This window comes from Choristoneura fumiferana, chromosome 12 (assembly GCF_025370935.1).
Source record: "Choristoneura fumiferana chromosome 12, NRCan_CFum_1, whole genome shotgun sequence".
NCBI lineage: Eukaryota > Metazoa > Arthropoda > Insecta > Lepidoptera > Tortricidae > Choristoneura > Choristoneura fumiferana.
The window spans coordinates 179,893-201,673 of record NC_133483.1 but is presented as its reverse complement, the minus strand read 5'-3'; the positions used below and the strand labels follow the sequence as shown (position 1 = coordinate 201,673).

Genomic DNA, 21,781 nt, shown 5'->3' with positions numbered 1-21,781 from the left:
GGACATTTCGCCCACATTCCTGCAGCGGCTACTGTATCGTCTCCCGCGCATCCTTTTAATTACCAGCGCATTAATAAACCAGTTTTATAAACTGCACTAAGGTTGAAATCGATGTGAAGAGAGAAGGTTGTTATGCTATTTTTAATCTGGTTAGAACACGTTAAAGGTAGATTTAATTCATAAGAATATAATTAGTGTGGAGGAGTTCAATCAATAGTCGGTGCTCCGGCCTGCGCAGCCGCCGAAATAAATCGTCGCCGCGCGCGCACTTTACGGCGGATATTAAAACAAATGCGCGCGATGTGCGGACGCAGCGTTCTTTGCAATTATTTGAACGGCGCGAAAGCTCTTAATGTCTGAGATATAATGTCATTTGCAGATTCTGGTGCCAGCTACCGATTCCACCCCATTAAGTTGAAAACAAGTTTATTTTTTACAAGTTTTATTAGACTTGCAATGTCTTATGTATGTAGGTGTGTAAGTGGCGAGGCGTCGTAACAACGCGATTCCCACCGATTTGCGTATTTTTTATTGTAAAACTTGTGTACACATCTCCGGGGATTTACGAGTAGATGTAACTATAACTGATGCTCTCTCTTTCTCTCTCCGGGTTGCTTAACGAAAACATTCACTCCACGCATTTTTGTGGTTGTTGTGGTAGAAACTTGGTCCGGGTATGTAGTTTAAAGGACAAATGCAAGTAGAGTACAATTACAAAAGGCAAAACAGTGGCTTGTACCAAAATCCATCCTTTTCTAAATTTTTCTTTTTTTTTGACGACTGGATGGCCAAGTGGTTAGAGAACCTGACTACGAAGCTTGAGGTCCTGGGTTCGATTCCCGGCCGGGGCAGATATTTGTGTGAATAACACGAATGTTTGTTCTCGGATCTTGAATGTTTAATATGTATTTAATATGTATTTATCTTATAAGTATGTTTATCCGTTGCCTAGTATCCATGGTACAAGCTTTGCTTAGTTTGGGACTAGGTCAATTGGTGTCAAGTGTCCCATGATATTTATTTGATATGTAATTGACCCCGTTTTAAGTTATAAATACTTACATACCTAACTTTGATGTTAATTAAAAGAGTCAAACTTTTTAGTATTTTAATTTACTTTATCCTTCACCCAATCCACAAAGGGCCTGAGTAGGATTAAAACTCAAATCCCTCAAATTCTGAGTGAAGCTTTTTCCCGTTGTTTTTTAAAACTTTTTTTTACTTCCAGGTATAATCTCCAAGCCTAGCGAGCCCGGCGTGCGCATGTTCTAATCATACTTATCGACGGTAGCGCTGCGCCGGCGCAGCTCCCGTCTTACTCGCTCTATCATTTGAGAGTATTAAGCTGTGGGCGGCAATCGCAGCGATGATAGCATTTAGCTCGTGTTGGACAAACTTGCCGCAGCACAAAATACAGGTCTACCTATATAGGTAGTGCCACGAGAGTAGAGGTCAAGCACAGATGAACATGTCATGTAATAATTTATTGAATCAGGCGTTACTTTGCGGAGGTCCATATCAATGAACTAACAATACGATGGCAAAACATTATTCAATAGGTCTATAAAGGTACATATTCGTCAAAATTACAGCTTTCTAGCATTGATAGTCCCTGAGCCATTGCTCAGTGGCGGACAGACAGACAGACAGACATGGCGAAACTATAAGGGTTCCGTTTTTGCCATTTTGGCTCCGGAACCCTAAAAACTGCATTTAAATCGGTCTTAAATCGGATTAGTTATTTGTTAAATTATCTTTATACTATTTGTAGAATGGAAAACTAAGGTCGCACCCACATGTCTCGCCGCTAAAAGTCGATTTGTCAAATAGTCCAGTTTCCAGCGGCGCTGTGGGCAATCAACGACGCGGAATGAGAACACGCGGCGCGGGCGCAGGGCGCCTTACAAGGATGGTATTAATACAGCGGAGCGTCAGTAACACAACCGCCAAAGCAACATATTGACTGAATTGTAGACTTTTTGCCAGTAAGAGTATTTTTATTATTTTTTTACAAGCCTTTTTTTGTTGACTGTACTTACTTTTTGTTGACTCTACTTGCATTGCCATTTAAACTGCAGATCCGTATCAAATTTCTCATTGAGGAGTTCTCTCTTGCTGAGACGATCCTGGCAGGACCACCAAGACCAAGATGTCACAACCGAATTATTGTATTTTCACCAAATTTAAGTATGCCAAATTTCAAGTCAATTGTACCGCTGAAAGCACCAGCTTCCAAGATTTGACCCAAACAAAAAAAATAAACAGAGCAAGCTAAAGAAAAGCTTGTAATAAAAGTAAGGTAGATGCAGAGCCCTAATTGGCTGACGCACTCCGAATCATAATCGTTTTCACAACTTCTTTCTGTCATACGGTATAACACGAGGTTAGAAAGAGATGGTGAATGTCATTAAAAATTACTTAAATACTACTACTACTTATGCTTGAATTTCTTTGCGAAATCTAATTCGGAAAACGGAAATTCGTCGAACATAGCGTCCGACATAGCTGTAAAAATATGCAAGTTGAAGTGGCAATGGGCGGGCCACATCGCTCGAAGAACAGATAACCGTTGGGGGAGAAAAGTTCTCGAGTGGCGACCACGAACCGGAAAACGAAGCGTTGGCAGGCCTCCCACCAGGTGGACTGACGACATCGTGAGAGTTGCAGGAAACTGGTTGATGCAAGTGGCGAGTTGTCCTTCATTGTGGCGTTCTAAGGGGGAGGTCTTTGTTCAGCAGTGGACGTCTTCCGGCTGATGATGATGATGATAATGACTACTACCTACCTCTCGTTCGAGGTTGAACGTAGGTATCTTAGTTTGTAGGTACCATATTTGTCCCATCACAAAACTGTTTTACATTTAATAATCAAATCACTTTACCTGCTGGCTGTACCGGCTACCAATCGGTTCCCTATTACATGATCGGCCATTTGCGTCGGAAATTGATAGGAATTATAAAAATGGCAGCGGAATGCGGGAGCTCGTCCGCGCTAATGCAGCGCAGGCGCAGTGGGCGCGGCGCCATTACTTTAGCGACGGACTCTGTCAACTAGGACTAGCAATACTTGTAGAGGTATGTCTCCAATATCTTAGGGTCTGGTCACATCGCTACTGCGCGGCAACGTGTCGCACTCAGACGCCGTGTCTTTTTAACCCCCGACGCAAAAAGAGGGGTGTTATAAGTTTGAACGCTATGTCTGTCTGTCTGTGGCACCGTAGCTCTTAAACGGGTGGACCGATTTGAATGCGGTTTTTTTATTTGATAGCAGTTTTTCTAACGATGGTTCTTGGACATGTTTTATCAAAATCAGTTCAGCCGTTTTTGAGATATTGAACTTTGAAGAGACAAAGTCGGGGGTTTTCCAACTTTTGGTTGGTTAGGCTAGTGTAACATTGGTGTTATCACATTAAAGACACCGCGCTGTGACAATTTTTTTTATATAATGAAGGCAAAACGAGCATGCTGCCTATAAACACCCGCAATACGAGGGGTATCACAGGTGCGTTGCGGGCCCTTTAAGAGATCAATAGGCTCGTTTTTTAAAGATCCCTAACCACTCTGAGAATGAGGTCCCAGAAAGCTAGTTTCACAATTAAGTCGTGCGTGAGAAAAAACTGCTTAAAGCTGACGGTGCTAAATTGCCAATCATCAAAGTGGTGAGGATATAAATAAATAGAAAAATACTTTATTTAAGACAAACAAAAGTCCATATTTTTTTAGTAGAAATGCCAATATCTCATATGCCAATATGCCATATGTAGTGCATATGCCCAAGCTCTTAGACATACTAAATAGTTGTGGTTTTCTTACGGATCATCACTTTTCATCTTCTTATGTCGAGTGAGTCTCCTTACTGTTTCTGCGCCAAGTCAATCGATTTTGGGTGATTTGTTTCATGTCCTACAGAGAGACATATAGGTAGTACTTGGCGAGCAAAAATTGCTTGTAATTTGATTTTTTTTTGTTTTAACACAACAAAAAATTTCGCTTGCTCAATTAAAAAAAGAATCTAACAGGAAAATTTTGAAAGTAAAAACACTAATCGGAAAGTGGAATTTCATAGATTTTTCAGTTGATCTTTTTTGGCAATTGGCTTTCTTGAGGTCCCTTTTTAAGTTTGTTCACCAGACCCATGGAAAGTGCATTTCGGTGGTTTCATCCTCTACTACCTTATTCATGATTTAGCGATCATGACTTTGAGTAGAGATATAAATGTATTTACAAAAGCAGTACACCAGTGGTGCGGCTCTTGGCACCACATAAGCACGTTATAAATAAATATGCGCCGTACCTAATCGGCGCGCGCGCAGAGGCATTAGGCCAAATTAAAATAATAAGAGGACGATGTTCAGTTTTTTTCGGACTAATTCGCATCTTATTATTGGGTATATTTTTTCGGAAGCTGTAACTCTTCCATAGAACTTCTGTTTCTGCGCAATTTCTTTAAATTGCACAATTTCAAATCCACTTTATCTTAACTGTACAAATAGAAAAGTCCTGACTGACTAACTCATTAACGGCCAGTCCAAATACTCGGAACTAGAAAGAATTTTGCATAGTTGTTAATTATAATAATATGATGAAGACAATGAATAAAATATTCCTTAAGAAAGAACGATAGAAGTTTTTTTTTTGTAAGATTGAGCATAAAGAAACAGAACAACTTAAAGATTAGGAATAGAAAAGAAAAGTTGTAGTGTCGTAAGGTAAGAAGGCTTATTTGTATGCAACAGGGCGAAGTTGTGAATACGGACTTATAACATAACTAGCTTTTGCCTGCGGCTTCGCCCGCGTGGTATTTGGTTATCGCGCGCTGTTCCGGAACTGTGCATTTTTCCGGAATAAAAAGTAGCCTATGTCACTCTCTGACCCATAAACTATCTCTATGCCAAAAATCACGCCGACCCGTCGCTCCGTTTCGACGTGAAAGACGGACAAACATACAAACAAACACATACACTTTCGCATTTATAATATTAGTATGGATATAGATTACTGACAGTTTCAAACTCGCTAATTAAATTAATTTACGACTTTGTAAATTTCTTTTTTTCCACTTTCTATAGACGCTTACAGCCTAACTAGAGGTATACTACAACATGCACTGTTATCGTCTATTAATTATACAGTAACCCAACCTAATCGCGTAAAGTCAATGCGCATCGCAATCCGAAACACCAAACGCAAATTAGTAAAACAATGCATAAACTAGCAATGTTGCATGTCATCGAATAATTGTGATTGCTGCGTAAGAGCCACAAAAATTCCGCTCTGATAACGCTGCGCACGCCCAGCCGATCCAGCGTCGCTGCCGCGAGGTGTGGCGGCGACGTCAGTCGGACGCATGCTGAACACGATGCTCTTGCGCAAGCTTGGTACCAAAACCATGGTACCCTAGTGGTCGGACTTAAGACCTCTTAAACAGAGAATCGTGGGTTCTAACTCCAGCTCGCACCTTTTACGATACCAACGGTAAGAGATGGATCCGTATCCGTCTTATTCTAAAACCGTGCACGGTACAGGCAATCTAATATTCTTCGGATCCCTTTTTGGTATAATCTATAAGCTTTATAATTGGGATCATAAGCGCTCGAAGATAATATATTTTTCATTTCAATCTATTATTATAATATTATATTATTTAATTAATTTATTTAGTTAATATTATATTATTATAATTTTATTTCATTTTATGCTAGCTCTCTTAAGCCTGCAACAGAGTTTTCTGATAACCTGGTGCAGGCAAGTGCTACATAGAATTTTGTAAAACATTGTATCTATTGTTATTTTGTACTGGAAATAATTGAATAAATTATTATCATTAATTAATAAATAAATAAATAAATGAATAATTAATAAATTATTGTTAACCGAACTCTAAGACCTTGATTGAAACCCACTATTAACAAATAAAATATTTCATTTCATTTCACCGATCTGTCCCACTGCTAAGCAAATTATTAAATCTCTGAAACAATAACAACCGTTACAAGCCAATAATTTTTACGTACTACAGAAATAGGCTTGCGTTTAAATAAACACAATCACGCCTGATGGTAAGCGAAGATGTATACTTACACATACATATCTTATGGTATTCTTTAACAAGGATAACTTAGGTAGCAATGGCGTACATTGAACATTTTATTAAGCAAAGCGATCCGTTTTGTGTGCACAACACAACCTTTGCCATAATTGTCAACGTTGACGTCACGATCAAGTTGTTACGTCGCCTCGCCACATTAAGCTGTCATTAGGTGGTACAGCTGAAGTACTTCCTTGTCTACACGCCACCTTCCTTTTCCTCATCCTCCAACCCTTTTTGCGCTACTACACTGCTTCAATTTTTCTTACACACAAATCATGAAATCAAATCATGCAATCAATCGTATGCGCATGGATTTGCATTATTTTTCAATTTAATTGAAATTAAACTGGCTGTTGGAATAGTTAGTAATGACGGTACAATATTACACACATTTTTAAAACTGTTTATACTTACTGTAAATGGCACAATTTAACTACTTAAGTGTATCAATTTAATTACAAGCTTAATTATATTTGTGAAGGATAATTAAATTTTGTAACCACGCTATATAAGCCTCGCTCGACTATTCGCTTGTTCTCCCCCATACCCACGGCAGCAAGGTGTATAAGTGTCGATAATTCCCCACCAACAGTTAATTTGGCCGGCGCATTCTACAAATTGCAGCAGAATAAATAGCGCTCGTGAAGATCTAGGAACCCAGATATGTCCAAGAAAAGGTATTGTTTGCAAATTAAGAGTTGTGTAGCGCAGAAGACGCCATGGCGGCCCCCGGCGAGCGCGCTGAAATATGAAATAATGACAATATAGCTACAGAGTACAAGCATACCCCTATACACCTATACTGTACACTATATTGCCTATATTTTAAGAAAATGTTAAAATTGACACGGTCAACATAGTACCCAGACAATTTAATATTTATTTTTATATTTACAAGTTTTGTTAAACCTATTTAAATTATTTAATACACTGACGATTCCCAATTCTAAAAATGTTGTCCCTTTAGATATGATATTTTTTAATAGAAAGTGTTACTTTTCTTTCAAAGTCCATCTTTCACCGACACAATAGCTTAGCAAGACAACGCTATGAATTGGTTTTTAGCAAGGAACCCTAAATGAGCGAGCCCCGGAGGCAGTCTGCGCCGCCGCTACGGTCATTACGTTGTTACTAAAATAATATTTCATAACTCTTTGTTTTGCGGACGAAAACCTTTCTTTTATTACTTATTTAAAGTCACTTAAAATTGACTTTCAGTTACTAAAGTGTAGCGCCAGAAGAAGTACAGTAAAATATAGTATTAAACCGGATTAAACTATTAGTAACGACGCATTAATGGATAATTTCAGTATACCTTTTTTACTCATGAATAATTTACGTAATGGTCTGAAAATTTATAGAGTTTGACAGGTAATTATCTAAAACATGCCACAAGACTTTTAATGATGATTACTTTTACTAAAATAGCCTTATTGGAAATTGACTGTAAACTGCTGCATTTTCAAGGAGCCTGATTTGGCAAATTATGGGCAGGACGAGCTAATTCCCTAACCTCTATCATCACAACAGTTGGGTCCCGAACAAAACGAGCGCACATTATACGCGATACATATCGAGAAACCGCGCGCATGCACCACAGAACAACCCAGTGGAGCGGTGTAACCGCGCGCTTGAGCCCTTCTCAAACTACCTTTGGAATAATTTAATTCGAGCACCAACGGGGATAATCTACGGGGATCACTAAGAACGCCCGCCGTATGTGAATTTATTGTTTATGAAATTGTTTTTGCATGAAGCGATACGCGCGGTCGTTAACTGGGACAGGCTGATCACATCTCCGAGACGTATGCTAATACGGGAGCATATTTCCTTGCTGGATCGCTTTGCGACTTTGTTGCGGGTCTTATTGTTTGTGGGGCTAGTATTTAACCCTCGATAATGGTGCGAAATCAAGAACAGTCAATTTTGCACGTAAATGAGATTTTATTCAGAAATTGGTCTCATCATGGAGTAGAACTAGATCAGAAATGCAAATGATCAAATATAGAATCAAAAAAAAAGATCAAATTTAGAAAGGTTTGATTTGTTACTGTCAGGCACAAAAATGTAGGTACACAAATTATCCAATAGTGTGGAAAATAATTTGTCTGAAAAAAAATCTCGACACCAGGTACTGGGCCAATTGCTGGCATTTCTGCACTCTGCTTAGCCTGTCCAAGATCAATCTGTGTCCAAAGGCAAGTTGAGCAAAAATCACTTGTTTTTTAATAAAAAAAAAGTGATAAACCACTAATGTGTTACAGAATTAGATAGCCCGTATTACCACAAGTTAACACTTAGTTAATTCCTCTATGCATATATCATCAACCACAAGCATTTAATCTGAACTGCTTTCTATGCACACACGGACTCCAAGCCTACTCTATTCACATCACAATTGCGGGCAATTGAGGGCGACGTGCGGCGGCGCCGGCGCCGGCGATGGCTGATAACCTGCGCGAGCGCCGCGACCCGGCCACAGCCGCGGCTTTGCCAAATTTGTTTACCTCAACGTACTGGTAACAAGATTTGGTTCCAATTACGTAGCTTTGTTTCGTTTTTTGCAGAGTAGCTGTAATCTTTGCAATGGAGCTGCTAAAACAGACGTGCGCCAAGCGCAGTTGAACGGAGACGAAAATATTTATTATACAAAATTTTTGTTGGCTATACTTGCATTATCGTTTAAACTACAAATCTGTTGTAACAAATTTCAGGTCAATCTGATCATTAAATTCATCTCTTACGAAAGCTTAAATTGTATTACAAAACATTGTTAGTTAAATAAAAATTATAAATTTTGCATATGCAATAAGACAGGGGTCACCAAATGGCGGACTGCGGTCCGGATCCGAATCGCCAACCCATTTAGTGCGGACCTTAAGTAAACGCGGTAACTGGTATTACTGAACGTTATTATTATTAATTATTATTAAGCCTATTCTGTCCACTGCTGAGCAAAGGCCTCCCCCAATACTCGCTCTCTGTCCCCTGCATACAAGGGCCAGTCTTTCAAGAAGAGTCCAGTTCATCCGCCATCGCCGCCTAGGTCTGCCAGGTCGCCTTTTCGAGTTGGTCATCCACGGTGGTTATCGGCCCAAGCTCGGATGCGCAAATGGCGTACTGAGACGTAGTTTTAATAAAATGTACGCCGCTCTTTAATTGTCTTACTCGTAGTTGCCGTCAATTTGACAACGGACGACCGGACCGCGATGATAATAGTAGATTATTGTCGTGGCCTGGAAGTAGGCAATTGCTGGCTGAGTATGAGTATTAAACGGACGAGCTTGCGAGTCCGTTTAACTAATACGAAGCCAGCAATTGCTATTCCAGCCGAGACTAATATAAAGCTTTTCTCAAAAATGGTGAATAATTCTGAAATAGAATAAACTTTTTCTCAAAATATATTATAACATTTAATTTTATTCCAATATTTTTCTTGTGCTTTCCCGCCTTTTTTTCATTAAAAATAAACTGCAGGTATATTTTTCCACCGAAAACACCACAAGCTGTTTCAGACCCAATAGAAAAAGTCCGGAGTTCCAACAAAATATCTGATACCGGCCATTAGACTTGGCTGTATACGACTTGTGTCAAAATTTCCATGGCCTTTTTAACTTAAAAAAAAATTGTGACTGATTGCAGGCGCGCTAATTCATTATTGCCGAGCTAGCGCGCCTGCAACCTTTTTAACTTTTTAATTTTTCGCTGACCATAAACTATGCACTTCACCTTCTGATATGTAAAGAATAATGTCAACTTTTACGGACATTTTCGAGAAATAATAATTTAAAAACTAGACCCGTAAAGAAACTAATTGGTGATCCCTGCAATAAAAAATATCTGCTATCACACCAATTAATATTTCATTGTGTTTTACTATTTTCTATGTAACCTACTATTACACGCTGAACTAATGTCGTTCATTTTAACGAGTACGATTGTTTTAATTATTTGCTCCTGTTGAAGGGCCCACGGTATATGCTGCACCCCCCATCGACACCACTATTGTAATGAGGCGAACATCACAACGTCAATATTGAGTGTTTTCCCACTATATATTATGCTAACACGATCACGACAATTACTGCTAATCGGGGATCTCTCGCTCGACGCATATTGCGTGGACGGAGAACATTTATATCGAGCCGATGTTGACGCGAATTGCCTACTCAATTATTAGATACTCCGTCTATAGAACAATGACCTAATTTAATAATCATCATGATCAGTGTCCGATTCAAAACCGCAATGACACATACTATCCTTCGTGTTGTCTATTTGTGTCTATCTCTATGTACTTAATACTATTTTTTTGTCTTGTGTTGTATACATTTTTTTTTTCTTTTATCATCATGACGACCGGGTTGCCTAGAGCTAGAGGTCAGTAAAGGTGCTGTTCAATAGTCTAAAAACTTTTCGTATAACAACGTTTCGACTATTCGTAATAATAATAAATGTTTAGCATACCAAAAAGTACAGTCAGCAGCAGAAGTCTAATCACTCGTATCACCTTGGCGGTAGAGTCGTGTGTAGATCATTTTGAGCACCATAACCGTTCATCCAGTTATGCTGCTGGCTGTACATAGCTGTTAAAAAGCATAACATTTAGATATTTACAATACTCGTTTGTTATAATATTCATGAAATAATTTTATGAATTAAATTCGGGTTTCGTTCCACGAGACGACTCGTGATCATGGCGCATGCAACTGTGCCGAAATATCGAGCTGCTCTAAAATCAAGGTACGCGGAACAAAACCCGAATTTAAATCATAAAATACAAAGATTGGAACATAGAACCTCCTCCTTTTTTGAAGTCGGTTAAAAATTAGTAATGACCGCGATCGCCATGAGGTTGAGTGGAAACACGTCATTGCAGTACATCGGTTATATTGGTACTAAAAAGGGTTCCTTATATCTAACATACACTATGAATTATTACGTAGCCTTATAAATATTAATAAATTAATAAATATCACGAGACAATTCACACCAATTGACCAAGTACCAAAGTAAGCTTAGCAAAGCTTGTGTTATGGGTACTAAGCAACGGATAAATATAATTATATAGATATAGATACATACTTAAATACATATTAAACACCAAGCCCGAGAACAAACATACGTATTTTTCATACAAATATCTGCCCCGACACGGGAATCGAACCCGGGACCTCAAGGTTCGTAGTCAGGTTCTCTAACCACTAGGCCATCTGGTCTGAATAACTTTATTATTGATGTTTGGACTTTAGTACAGTCACCAGCATTAATATCTGCCAGCATGTAAAAACATCTGACCCGTCCTTCCGGCCTTAGAAATAGAGTCGTATCAGATATGTATGCACGCTTGTTGTGTCAGATATAGTGGCTATAAGTACATATATACCTACATATTATAGTTGTGTCAATGCACACCTCAATATTGTATTCATTAAATAGCCTCATTCACTATATTCATATTCATATACATATGAACTATATTGTTTAAAATACTACATTTATTTAGATATTTAGGTAAACGTGACATTTTAGGCTTAGCGGAAATCCGAGTTAATCACAGGTCATTAGTATGTCGCCGTTCGGTTCCCGGACCCACCCGAAGAGATCGATGTCACAGATTGCCCCGATATCGGCGATCAGTGTCAGCGCAGGCGCAGGCGACGCCGACTGACGACGCGCGACGCTCCACTAGGTAGGTAACGTGCTGAGCCCCGATTCTCGATGCCATCGAGATCTATCTCGATTATGCCAGAACTATATTTTATTGTTAACAAATTTTGATGTTACTGGGTAAATTGATAAAATACCAATACAAGGGACCCGCGGTGCGCGAGTCCAACTCGCATTTGGCAGGTTTTAATTAAACAATACAAAATTTCAAATGTCTACTATTGCGGCTCAAGATACGCCCTGTGCCACACTGATAGTTAGACAGTCTAGATAGATCTGTTATGTAGCTTCCGCCCTAAATAGACATTAATCTTGATGAATCCGAGAATCATCGCTCTGAATACGACTGCCCCTAAATCGACTAGTTTCGTTTAAGGATTCACTATAACAGTCGTGTGAATTTTAAAGCTATGTGAAAAATGGCACTGCCATTACGTAGTGCCATTTTTGCCATCGATTCGATTTCAACCATTAGGTTGGGCGACATTTTAGGCAAATTGTAAAAACTTACAGCCTTATTCATAAAAAAATCCTTTATTGAGGTTTGATCGGTCTGTTACTTAGCAAACTGATTAAGCTCATATTATTATGTTCATAAACGCTTGCTAGCAGTCTGCTAGTTGTTGAGCTGCTGATAGACGGATTAGACGCGTTATGTTGGCCATCTTGACAAATCAAAGACAAAAAATGGCCCCATCGATAATTTAAAAAAAATTGACAGCAGTGACAGCAAATTAGCAGGAAAAAAATAAAAAGCGAGATGTTTGTTTTCCCGCCATTTCCGATCCGCATGTTAATGTTGTACCTAAGTGCAAAAAGCCGTAATTATGTTAATCATCCTAATTTTTTTTTCATATTTATTGTTAAATACCTAATTAAGAGGATTTTTAAATACAAATTCCTGAAATATTTTTCCCTGGATTTTTAAAATCTTTGTGTAACCCTCCCTTCACCAAAAATATCTTCGGTATGGTTTTTTGCTCTTGTCAAAGTCAGCTGTTCAAACTTGTGGCGGCCATTTTGTGACTTAGCAGGGTGATAAAGGAGGGTCCACGGTCCTCTAACTTTAGCAGAGCCTTGATCGACTAACTAGCGCTAACAGACGTTTATGAATCATGTTTTTTAGCATCGGGCCTTTAAGGAGCCTTCAAGCAGGGTCTAACTTTTTATGAATAAGGCTGTTAGTGTTTTAGCAGCGTTTCCACCAGAGATGTGTGAGGATGTGTCGCGAGGAATATGTTTTTCATGAACCAATAGAAACGCTTTATTTACCTATCCTCGCACAGCACATCTCTGGTGGAAACAGCTAGCGGAGCGAGGCGAGGTAAATGAAGTGTTTCTATTGGTTCAAGAAAACACATTCCATGGTGAAACCGCGGCCTTCGCCTGTCTAGAAAAATACATTGTCATTTGCCGACAAACTTAACTGGCAGACAAAAGCTCATCTGTTTATCTCTTATCTTATCTCTGCAACCAACCACTTATCAACCGGGTTATTAAAAACCTGGATTATTTATAGTCACAACAGTCGCACAAAGTGCACTTTGATTGAATGTCAAGTAATACTTATAGCTATTGTAATACGTCGGGTAGTAGGTGTTCTCATAGCCGGGCGCTGCGCGGGCGCCGCTCGCATGGCAATGGCGGCGGCGGTCGTAACTCGTCACGCGCGCCGCCGGAATGACAAGCAGCCAGCTACCGACAGCCAAACACATGCTGCCTCTCAGCTCGCTCGTATGGTCAGAGAGAGACGAGCGAGTCGAATTAGGCAATTGTTGAATAGGTGTGAGAAGTATGCGGTAGCGGTGGACAATGGCAGCCTTCGCTGGCCGGTTCGGGGAATAACGTCGAGGAGTCGCCGCGCAATCGCACTGCGGTGATTGTGGAGTGTGATCTCGTCGTTAAGCACGTTGGTAATAAATTGATTTCTTGGTAAAGTCCGTCTCCACATCGAGTATTCGTTCCCGCGCTATGTAGGTAATACATAATCAAAAGTTAACAAAGTTTACAGAACAAAAAAACTGCAAAGTTAACAGAGTTAGAATCTTTTCAAATCTTTTCAGTTAACTTGGAAGGCACCTAGCATTCGTTACTCCCATGCTGACCTGAGGCCGTATCGCCTAAGGTTTCTAACGCTCGTGACCGCAATCAAATGACAGATTTCGCATACAAAAACTGTCATTTGGTTGCGATCACGATCGTCAGAAACGTTAAACAATACGGTCTCTGTACTAAAGACTATTTGTAAAACTGACGATTTTCATAAAAGTTTTATTGCTGACTGTACTCTTTGTTGATTGTACCTGCATTGTCATCCAAACTATATATTCGTGCCAAGTTTCAAGCCAATACCATAAACCGTTGAAGAGACGATCCTGGCCGGAGCACCAGGATTTCACTATCAGTACCTGCCTTTCTCACCGGATGTCACGTTAAAACAGCTGGTCACATTTAGATGAAATTTGGTGGGTACACAGCTGGATGTCTGGAATAACATATACGTGAAATCCTGATATCTCAACCGCTTAGAGACAACAACTGCTGCGCCACCCCTAATGGTTCTTACATAATCACAGAATTAATAGTCAATTTAATAACCTAACCTACCGATCCTCGAAATATAACATACAAACTTTTGTCGTGCATGAATGGGATTGCTGTGGTCGCATCTTTGCTAATGATAAACAACATTACTTAAGCGTTTACTGTCAAGACTACAGGATCTCAAAGGCCACGCATGATAAATGCCAAGTTTTGTCGATTCAGCATCACGCAGACAGAAATAAACAATTCAAATGAAAAAGCAATGGAGGTGAGTATGAAGTTGATAAGAGTGATCGCTGGCCGATGTTGATGTATGGCGGGCAGCCGCCATTTGTGATTCATAGTGATGACGGCGCGTTATACTGCGCCGGTGCAGCCTCCGCCGCCGCAATACCGACCTTAGCCACCCCCCCTAAGCTCTCCGCCTCCCGCAAACTGATTGACGTCTCCAGGTTTTTATGGAAACTTAAAATGATGCTAAATAGATCCATAGCAATGAGACAAATGACGTACACTCCGTCCGATCCTATTTAAATTTATGCCGATTTGTTGGAAAACATGATCACAATTGGTGATTTTACTGGAAACATTTTTAGTTTTTTGCCACCCAAAAAGGAGGGATAAAAACTTTGACGCTGTTAATAATGTGCTAGATCTTGCTTACATAATATATTTTAGAAGAAAAGTGAAATAAATACAAAAGATTTTTGAGCGTGATAAAATAACAACGCGCATGTGAAAAACTAAATTTACATTGGTATAAAACGGGAGCTAAAAAGAAACACTGAGCCAGTTAAAACAGCCTCTAAAAGACAATTAAATGCCAAACTATGAAATGCTACAGGCATCATGCATCATCGTTGTATATCGTATAAATACATGAATTCAACACGTTAGACTGTGGCAGAGAATTCGTTCGCTTAAATAAACATTAATTTAATAAATACAATACAATTTGTCATTACGGTAAGGAATGTGTGCCAATGCATGCGCAAGCGCACCGCCGCACAAAAACATAACTTTACCATAATTTGTAATAATCCAGTACGAGTTCAAGTACGCGCGGTAAATAATTCATGGTGGACAAGCCCATCTTACACTATAGTACACTACACAGGTACACCTGGAACAAACGGGTGTTGGGAACCAACAAGAATATTTTTATTTATGTTTTATTATGGCAACACCCGCTTGCCCCCTCTCTCTCTGCTTGAATATGTACGATGTAACGCGTGTGTCCTTGTGTTCATTCATTAATTAAAATAAACTGTTTCTTGGTGTAATAAAGTGTTTCGTGCCACCACCAACTCCCACGGCCATTATACTGAACCCAACATATGGTCCTTCGCAAGAACCAGCGGCCTGTGGCGATTTTTTTTGGTTGGTGATGTGTGGTACGCGATCGTCGCGAGCTCCGCCATTACGAGAACATTAGTGGCGTTTCGACTAGACATGGGTAATCTCAACTCCGCGAAGTGATCTGACTCACTAGATCCAGCTCCGGTGTCGGTACCGAATCCGCTTATTGAATCCGACTCCTTTATTGACTCCGGTTCTTTCGAGCGATTATTAATTTATCTATGGCCGATCCGCTCCGGCTCGGTTCGGTCGGTCGGTGTCGGTACGGTACTGCGGTGCCCCACCCGCTGACTGAACAAGAACCGAACCGACCAACCAAACATAGATAATAAGATCCAAGTCCAAGATCCGATCCGCAGGGCTACTACGAACCGAACCGACCAACCAAACATAGATAATAAGATCCAAGTCCAAGATCCGATCCGCAGGGCTACTATGAAACTCCAAAATCTAAGTTCGTGTCGTGCGGTCCCTCTGACACTTATACTATTTAATACGAGAGCGAGAGGGACGGTACGATACGAACTTCGAGTTTCGTAGTAGCCCTGCCGATCCGATCCGAGCCGAGCGAGAGCGAAAGCAGGCGGACGGAGCGAGTCAGTGTGAGTGAGCGTGACGGCGATCACGAGCGAGGCGAGCCGCTCGATCCAGTCGGAGTTAGTAACTCCGGAGTCAATAAGATTTGAAAGGAGTCATTAAGGGATTCGGATCCGCTTGAGGATCTGACTCTTTTGAATCTTCAGATCCGGATTTACCCACCTCTAGTTTCGACGTAAAAAAGGCGCTAATCACGAAGAGAAGAGACAGCGAAGTACGGTGGTGCTATTGCCAGGCAAGAAGTCATCGCCTGCGAGACCAAAACGAGCTGGAAAATTCATACCTAAAAATAGTGCATAACAATATTGGCAAAAATTACCAATACCTATAGAATAAAAGTAACAGAACAAATCTGTGCGGCAGTGCGTGGCGCGGTAATCGCGGCATCGTCCTGGTCGTCCAATAGGTGGCGCGAGGAGCGAAACCGCCAACTGCGACGCGGCGCGGCGCGAGCGACGGGCCAATCAGCGTGCAGCGGAACGAAGCAAGTGACGCGATACCAAGCCGGCCGAATCGAACGGACGCCATTTTCCTCTCCAGTTCACGTCGCGCCTTGTGCTACATATCCAGATTTTGTTTTGGGTTGAACATTTTAGCAGACATTTTAGTGTTTTGGTATATTGTCTTGTCTAGTTTAAAACATGTCTAGTTTAGAGCATTTAATTCAAAAGCGGGGCTATGTAAAAGCCTCGATAACGAGGCTCTTTGACGGTATAGAGGAGATGAGTACTCATTCGACAGAAATGTTGCAAATTAAAAAGCAAAGGTGTGTCTCGGCGTTCGAGGCCTATGAAAGGTTGAATGAAAGCATATTATGCTTAGACCCAAAAGATGCAGAGGACGTATCATCTTACGAACGTAAGTACTTCACAATTCTTTCCACATTGCAAGCCGAGTTAAATAAAAGGCAAAGTCTAGAGAAGGCACCTGCTCAGCGTCACATAAAACTACCGGTAATAGAAATTCCCACTTTCACTGGACAATATAAAGAGTACACCTGTTTTAGGGAATTATACAAATCGGTAATTGAGTCTGATACCTCGCTAGACAGTGTTCAAAAATTGCATTATTTAAAATCCTTTTTAAAAGGCGAACCACTTGACCTTATAAAAAATTTGCCCTTAATCGAGGCCAGTTTATGTGAGGCATTACGTTTGTTAGACGAAAGGTACTATAATAAGTATAAAATCATAAACGAGCTTATATCCACCTTGCTAGACCTACCAAATATAAACAAGCCTTCCCCTACAAGTGTCAGGCAATTCATATCATCTGTCAGACAGACTTTAGCAGCCTTATCGAACTTAGGTGCGCAAGTTAACGAGTGGGATCCTATTTTAATATGTGTTTTTGTTCGCAAATTAGATGCCCAGCTGGCCCAAGCTTTCCAGCTCGAGCGGGACAGCAAGACGGAGCCTAAGGTAGACGAATTTATAGGATATCTCGAAAAGAGAGCTTTGGCGATGGAAAATGCTGAACCCACCCGCGACAAGGCAGCTGCCGCACCGAAGTCAGTGTATGCTGTAACTAAGGAGAAGCAAGGATGCCATTACTGTAAGTCGAGTGACCATAAAGTTTATACTTGCAAATCATTCAAAATTCTGCCATCAGCAGAAAGAATTTCTTTTGCTAATAATAAAGGGCTGTGCAACATATGTTTAAATATACATCCTGGCAAATGTAGGTTTCACTTCCGATGCAACGAATGCAAAAAATCCCATCATTCATTGTTACATCACGATGGAGTAAAGCCAGAGGCTGTTGTAATGTTGTCAGGCGATAATAATAACAGTGTTTTGATCCCCACAGCCCGTGTAAAACTCTATGCAAAAGATGGAAGAGAGGTGCACATAAAGGCCATTTTGGACTCCGCCTCTCAAGCCTCATTAATAACGAGCAAGGCCATTAAGGTTTTGGGATTGACACCTGTGCGAGATGACACAAGTATCATAGGTGTCACAAATAATAAAAGCCAAATTCAATACTCCATACCTCTGGAGATTCACTCACTGAAGTCACCATATAAGACTGAAATAAATTGTCATGTGGTTAACACAATAACATGTGACTTACCTCAAACTATGGTTGACCCAAAGGCTATAAATATTCCCCCGGGCATTCAGCTAGCTGATGATGAGTATTATAAGCCATCAGAAATAAACATGCTAATCGGAGCTGATGTCTTCTTCCAGGTCCTGCAACCATCTGTGACGCCGAACGCAGCGTCCCAGCCGCCGCCTGCGGACAAGCAGTCGCTGCCTGAGGGGAAGCAGCGGCCGACACGAGCAGGCGCTAAGGGAGACCAGGGAGCAATAAACATTGTCAACACTAGGTTTGGTCACATTATCGCGGGTGGCTTGCCACCACAAAATGAGGTAAATAAAATTGTTTCGCTTGTTTGCACAAAGTGTGATCTGGATGGCTCCATAGCAAAATTCTGGGAGACAGAAAAAGTCCCTGAAATATTTAATGAGCAGATGTCGGAACAACAATTAGTTGAAGACAATTTTCAGGCTAAGTTTCAACTGTCAAACAACCGATTTCAAGTTGATTTACCCCTAAAGGTCCCTATAGATGAGGTCAATGACACATTAGGTGAATCTTTCGACTTGGCCTTGTACAGGTTTCTTAACCTTGAAAAAAAATTGCAAAAAAATATTTACTTACAGACAGAGTATCATAAATTCATTCACCAATATGTAGAGTTGGGCCATGCTCATTTTGTAAATTTTGAGTCAATTAATTTTACCAAAGACCCGGTCTACTTTCTGCCCCATCATGCAGTAATAAATGAGGGCAGCAAAACTACACGAACTAGAGTAGTTTTCGATGGTTCAATGAAAACCAAAAACAAAATATCTCTTAATGATATATTACTCAATGGGCCAATAGTGCAAAGAGATTTATTTGATATTATTTTGCTGTACAGGATAGGAGATTATACCTTTAATAGTGATATCAAAAAAATGTTTAGGAATGTCATAGTCAATCCAGATCACACTTTGCTCCAAAATATTTTGTGGCGTGACAGACCTGATGAGCCTATAAAATGTATTCGCCTGGATACCGTGACATATGGCTTAAAGTCTTCAAGTTACCTTGCAACAAGATGCCTGCTTGAGCTTGCAAATCAGCATGAACAAGATTTTCCACTTGCTTCATTTATAATAAGAAATTGTATTTATGTGGATGATGTCTTGTATGCTGATTCCAATTTAAATACATTGTTTGAAGCAAAAGCACAGTTAGAAAGTTTGCTAAGCTTGGGTGGTTTTGAAATGCACAAATGGGCATCTAATTGCGAAGCCGTTTTGAACAGCACTCCTATCAATGATAGACAGCTAAATAACATTGAGTTTGAAAAAGAAATGTGCAGCATTAAAGCTCTTGGCCTGACGATTGACACAAAAAAAGACTGCTTTATCATACAATGTCCAGATAATTTCACATGTAACTCTGTAACAAAGAGGCAGATATTAAGTCAAATAGCTAAATGTTTTGATCCCCAAGGCTATGTGACACCTCTAACAGTAAAAGCTAAAGTTATAATGCAAAAATTATGGTGCGAAAAAATTGACTGGGATGCCAGTCCACCACAACATATAAGAGCTGAGTGGGCAGAGTTTGCTAGTGGCTTAAAGGCCATGGAGCCTATTTACATCCCTAGAAACATTCAGGTTCCTGATACCGCTGAGAGCGTGCAGCTGGTGGGTTTTGCCGACGCGAGCAGTTCTACCGGCTACGGAGCCTGCTTATACCTACGTGTGGTTGACCAATCAGGTAAGGTCACACTATCCTTGCTCTGTTCTAAATCAAGAATTAACCCACAAAACAAACCACTAACAATTCCAAGGCTGGAGCTAAATGCTATGCTACTATTAGCTAAATTAACGCACAAAGTGTACGACACTTTAAAAATAAAAGTTAAAAATAGATGATGTACTATTATTTTCTGATTCACAAATAGCTTTGGCTTGGATTAACACTGAAGCAATTAAATTGCAAGCATACGTGGCAAACAGAGTAAGGGTAGTGCAAAACTTAACCACGAGATGGCGCTGGGGGTACGTCGACACACACCAAAATCCAGCAGACTACATAAGCAGAGGGCTGGATCCGAGCGAGCTTCCAGAATGTAAAATGTGGTGGAGCGGACCGGAATTTCTGCAACACAGGGAGTACAAGTTCAATGTTAACTACAATATGAAAAAAATCAAAAACTTACCTGAGCTGAAGACTGGTGCCAAGACGTCCACGACCGATGAACCCGCGACCGCCGCTGTGGTCCTCCTGACTCTGAAACAAAAAGAACTCTCACAAATATTAGACAAATACTCTGATATTAATAAAATGACGCGTATATTGGCTTATGTTTTGCGATTTTGTCACAATAGCAAAAAAGATAATAATAAGATAAAATCACACTTGTCAGGCCAAGAGCTCCAACAGGCATTGTCCTTAATAATAAAACATGAACAAGAGCATTTTTTTAGTGAAGAAAAAAAATCACTGGAAAAATATGAAAATGTTAAAGGCTCTCTAAAGCCACTGCATCCATTTATAGATGACCAGGGCCTGATACGTGTAGGTGGAAGGCTTCATAACTCCGCGCTTTCTTATAACCAAAAACACCCGATAATCCTACCAAAGGGTTCGAAATTAACAGAGCTTATTATATTAAATGAGCACTTAAAATTATTCCATGCAGGTCCAAAATTATTATTAGCACAATTAAATCAAAAATATTGGCTTGTGAATGGCTTACGTCAAGTCAAGAAAATAACACATAAATGCTTACCGTGTTTCAGACTAAAAGCTGACTGTGCAAAGCAGCTGATGGGGTCGCTGCCTAAGCAGCGCGTGGTAGCCTCCAGAGCATTTCAAACAGTCGCAATCGACTTTGCTGGGCCAATTGACATAAAAAATTCTAGAATTCGAAAAGCATTGATCACTAAAGGTTATATATGTGTGTTCGTCTGCTTCAATACCAAGGCGATTCACTTAGAATTAGCCTCAGACTTAACAACCGAGACGTTCCTTGCGTGCTTCAAAAGATTTATATCACGACGAGCTATGCTAGAAAGAAAGAAAGAAAGAAAGAAAGAAAAAGTTAATCGACAAACTTGTAGGTAGCATACATCAGGTACTTATAATTAATGTTTAATTAAGGTCTACTTAAAGCTAGCCGAAAGGGCTGGCAGCTCAGCATGCTGAGGTACGGAACCACAGCGCTGATTTTCAGCTGCAGCCAAATAGGGAAAAAAAAAAATTTAAAATATGTTATACATATATGTTGTACATTATGGCCGTCTGACGGAGATTCTGCAAAGGGATAAGTTAGCCTTTGACATGTTATGTATCTCATTATTTGACAATGGAATTATTTCTACTTCTTTATATAGGTATTTCACTTATTTCTAAATGTTTACATGATACATGGTGATACTATACAATTACAATATCGCCAATTAACTGACGCTTTAGCATATGATCCTTTATTTTAGCTTAAAACTAGCAAAAG

General features: G+C 40.1%; 1 protein-coding gene across 1 annotated transcript; it reads left to right on the top strand.

Annotated features, from left to right (window-relative positions):
* The first annotated feature begins 16,855 nt into the window (after positions 1-16,855).
* On the top strand, positions 16,856-19,176 carry LOC141433063 (uncharacterized). The gene is made up of 3 exons (XM_074094882.1): positions 16,856-17,118; positions 17,626-17,814; positions 18,453-19,176. Exons 1-3 carry the CDS (start codon positions 16,902-16,904, stop codon positions 18,521-18,523), a joined length of 477 nt encoding a protein of 158 aa, XP_073950983.1. The 5' UTR covers positions 16,856-16,901; the 3' UTR covers positions 18,524-19,176.
* The last annotated feature ends 2,605 nt before the right edge of the window (positions 19,177-21,781 follow it).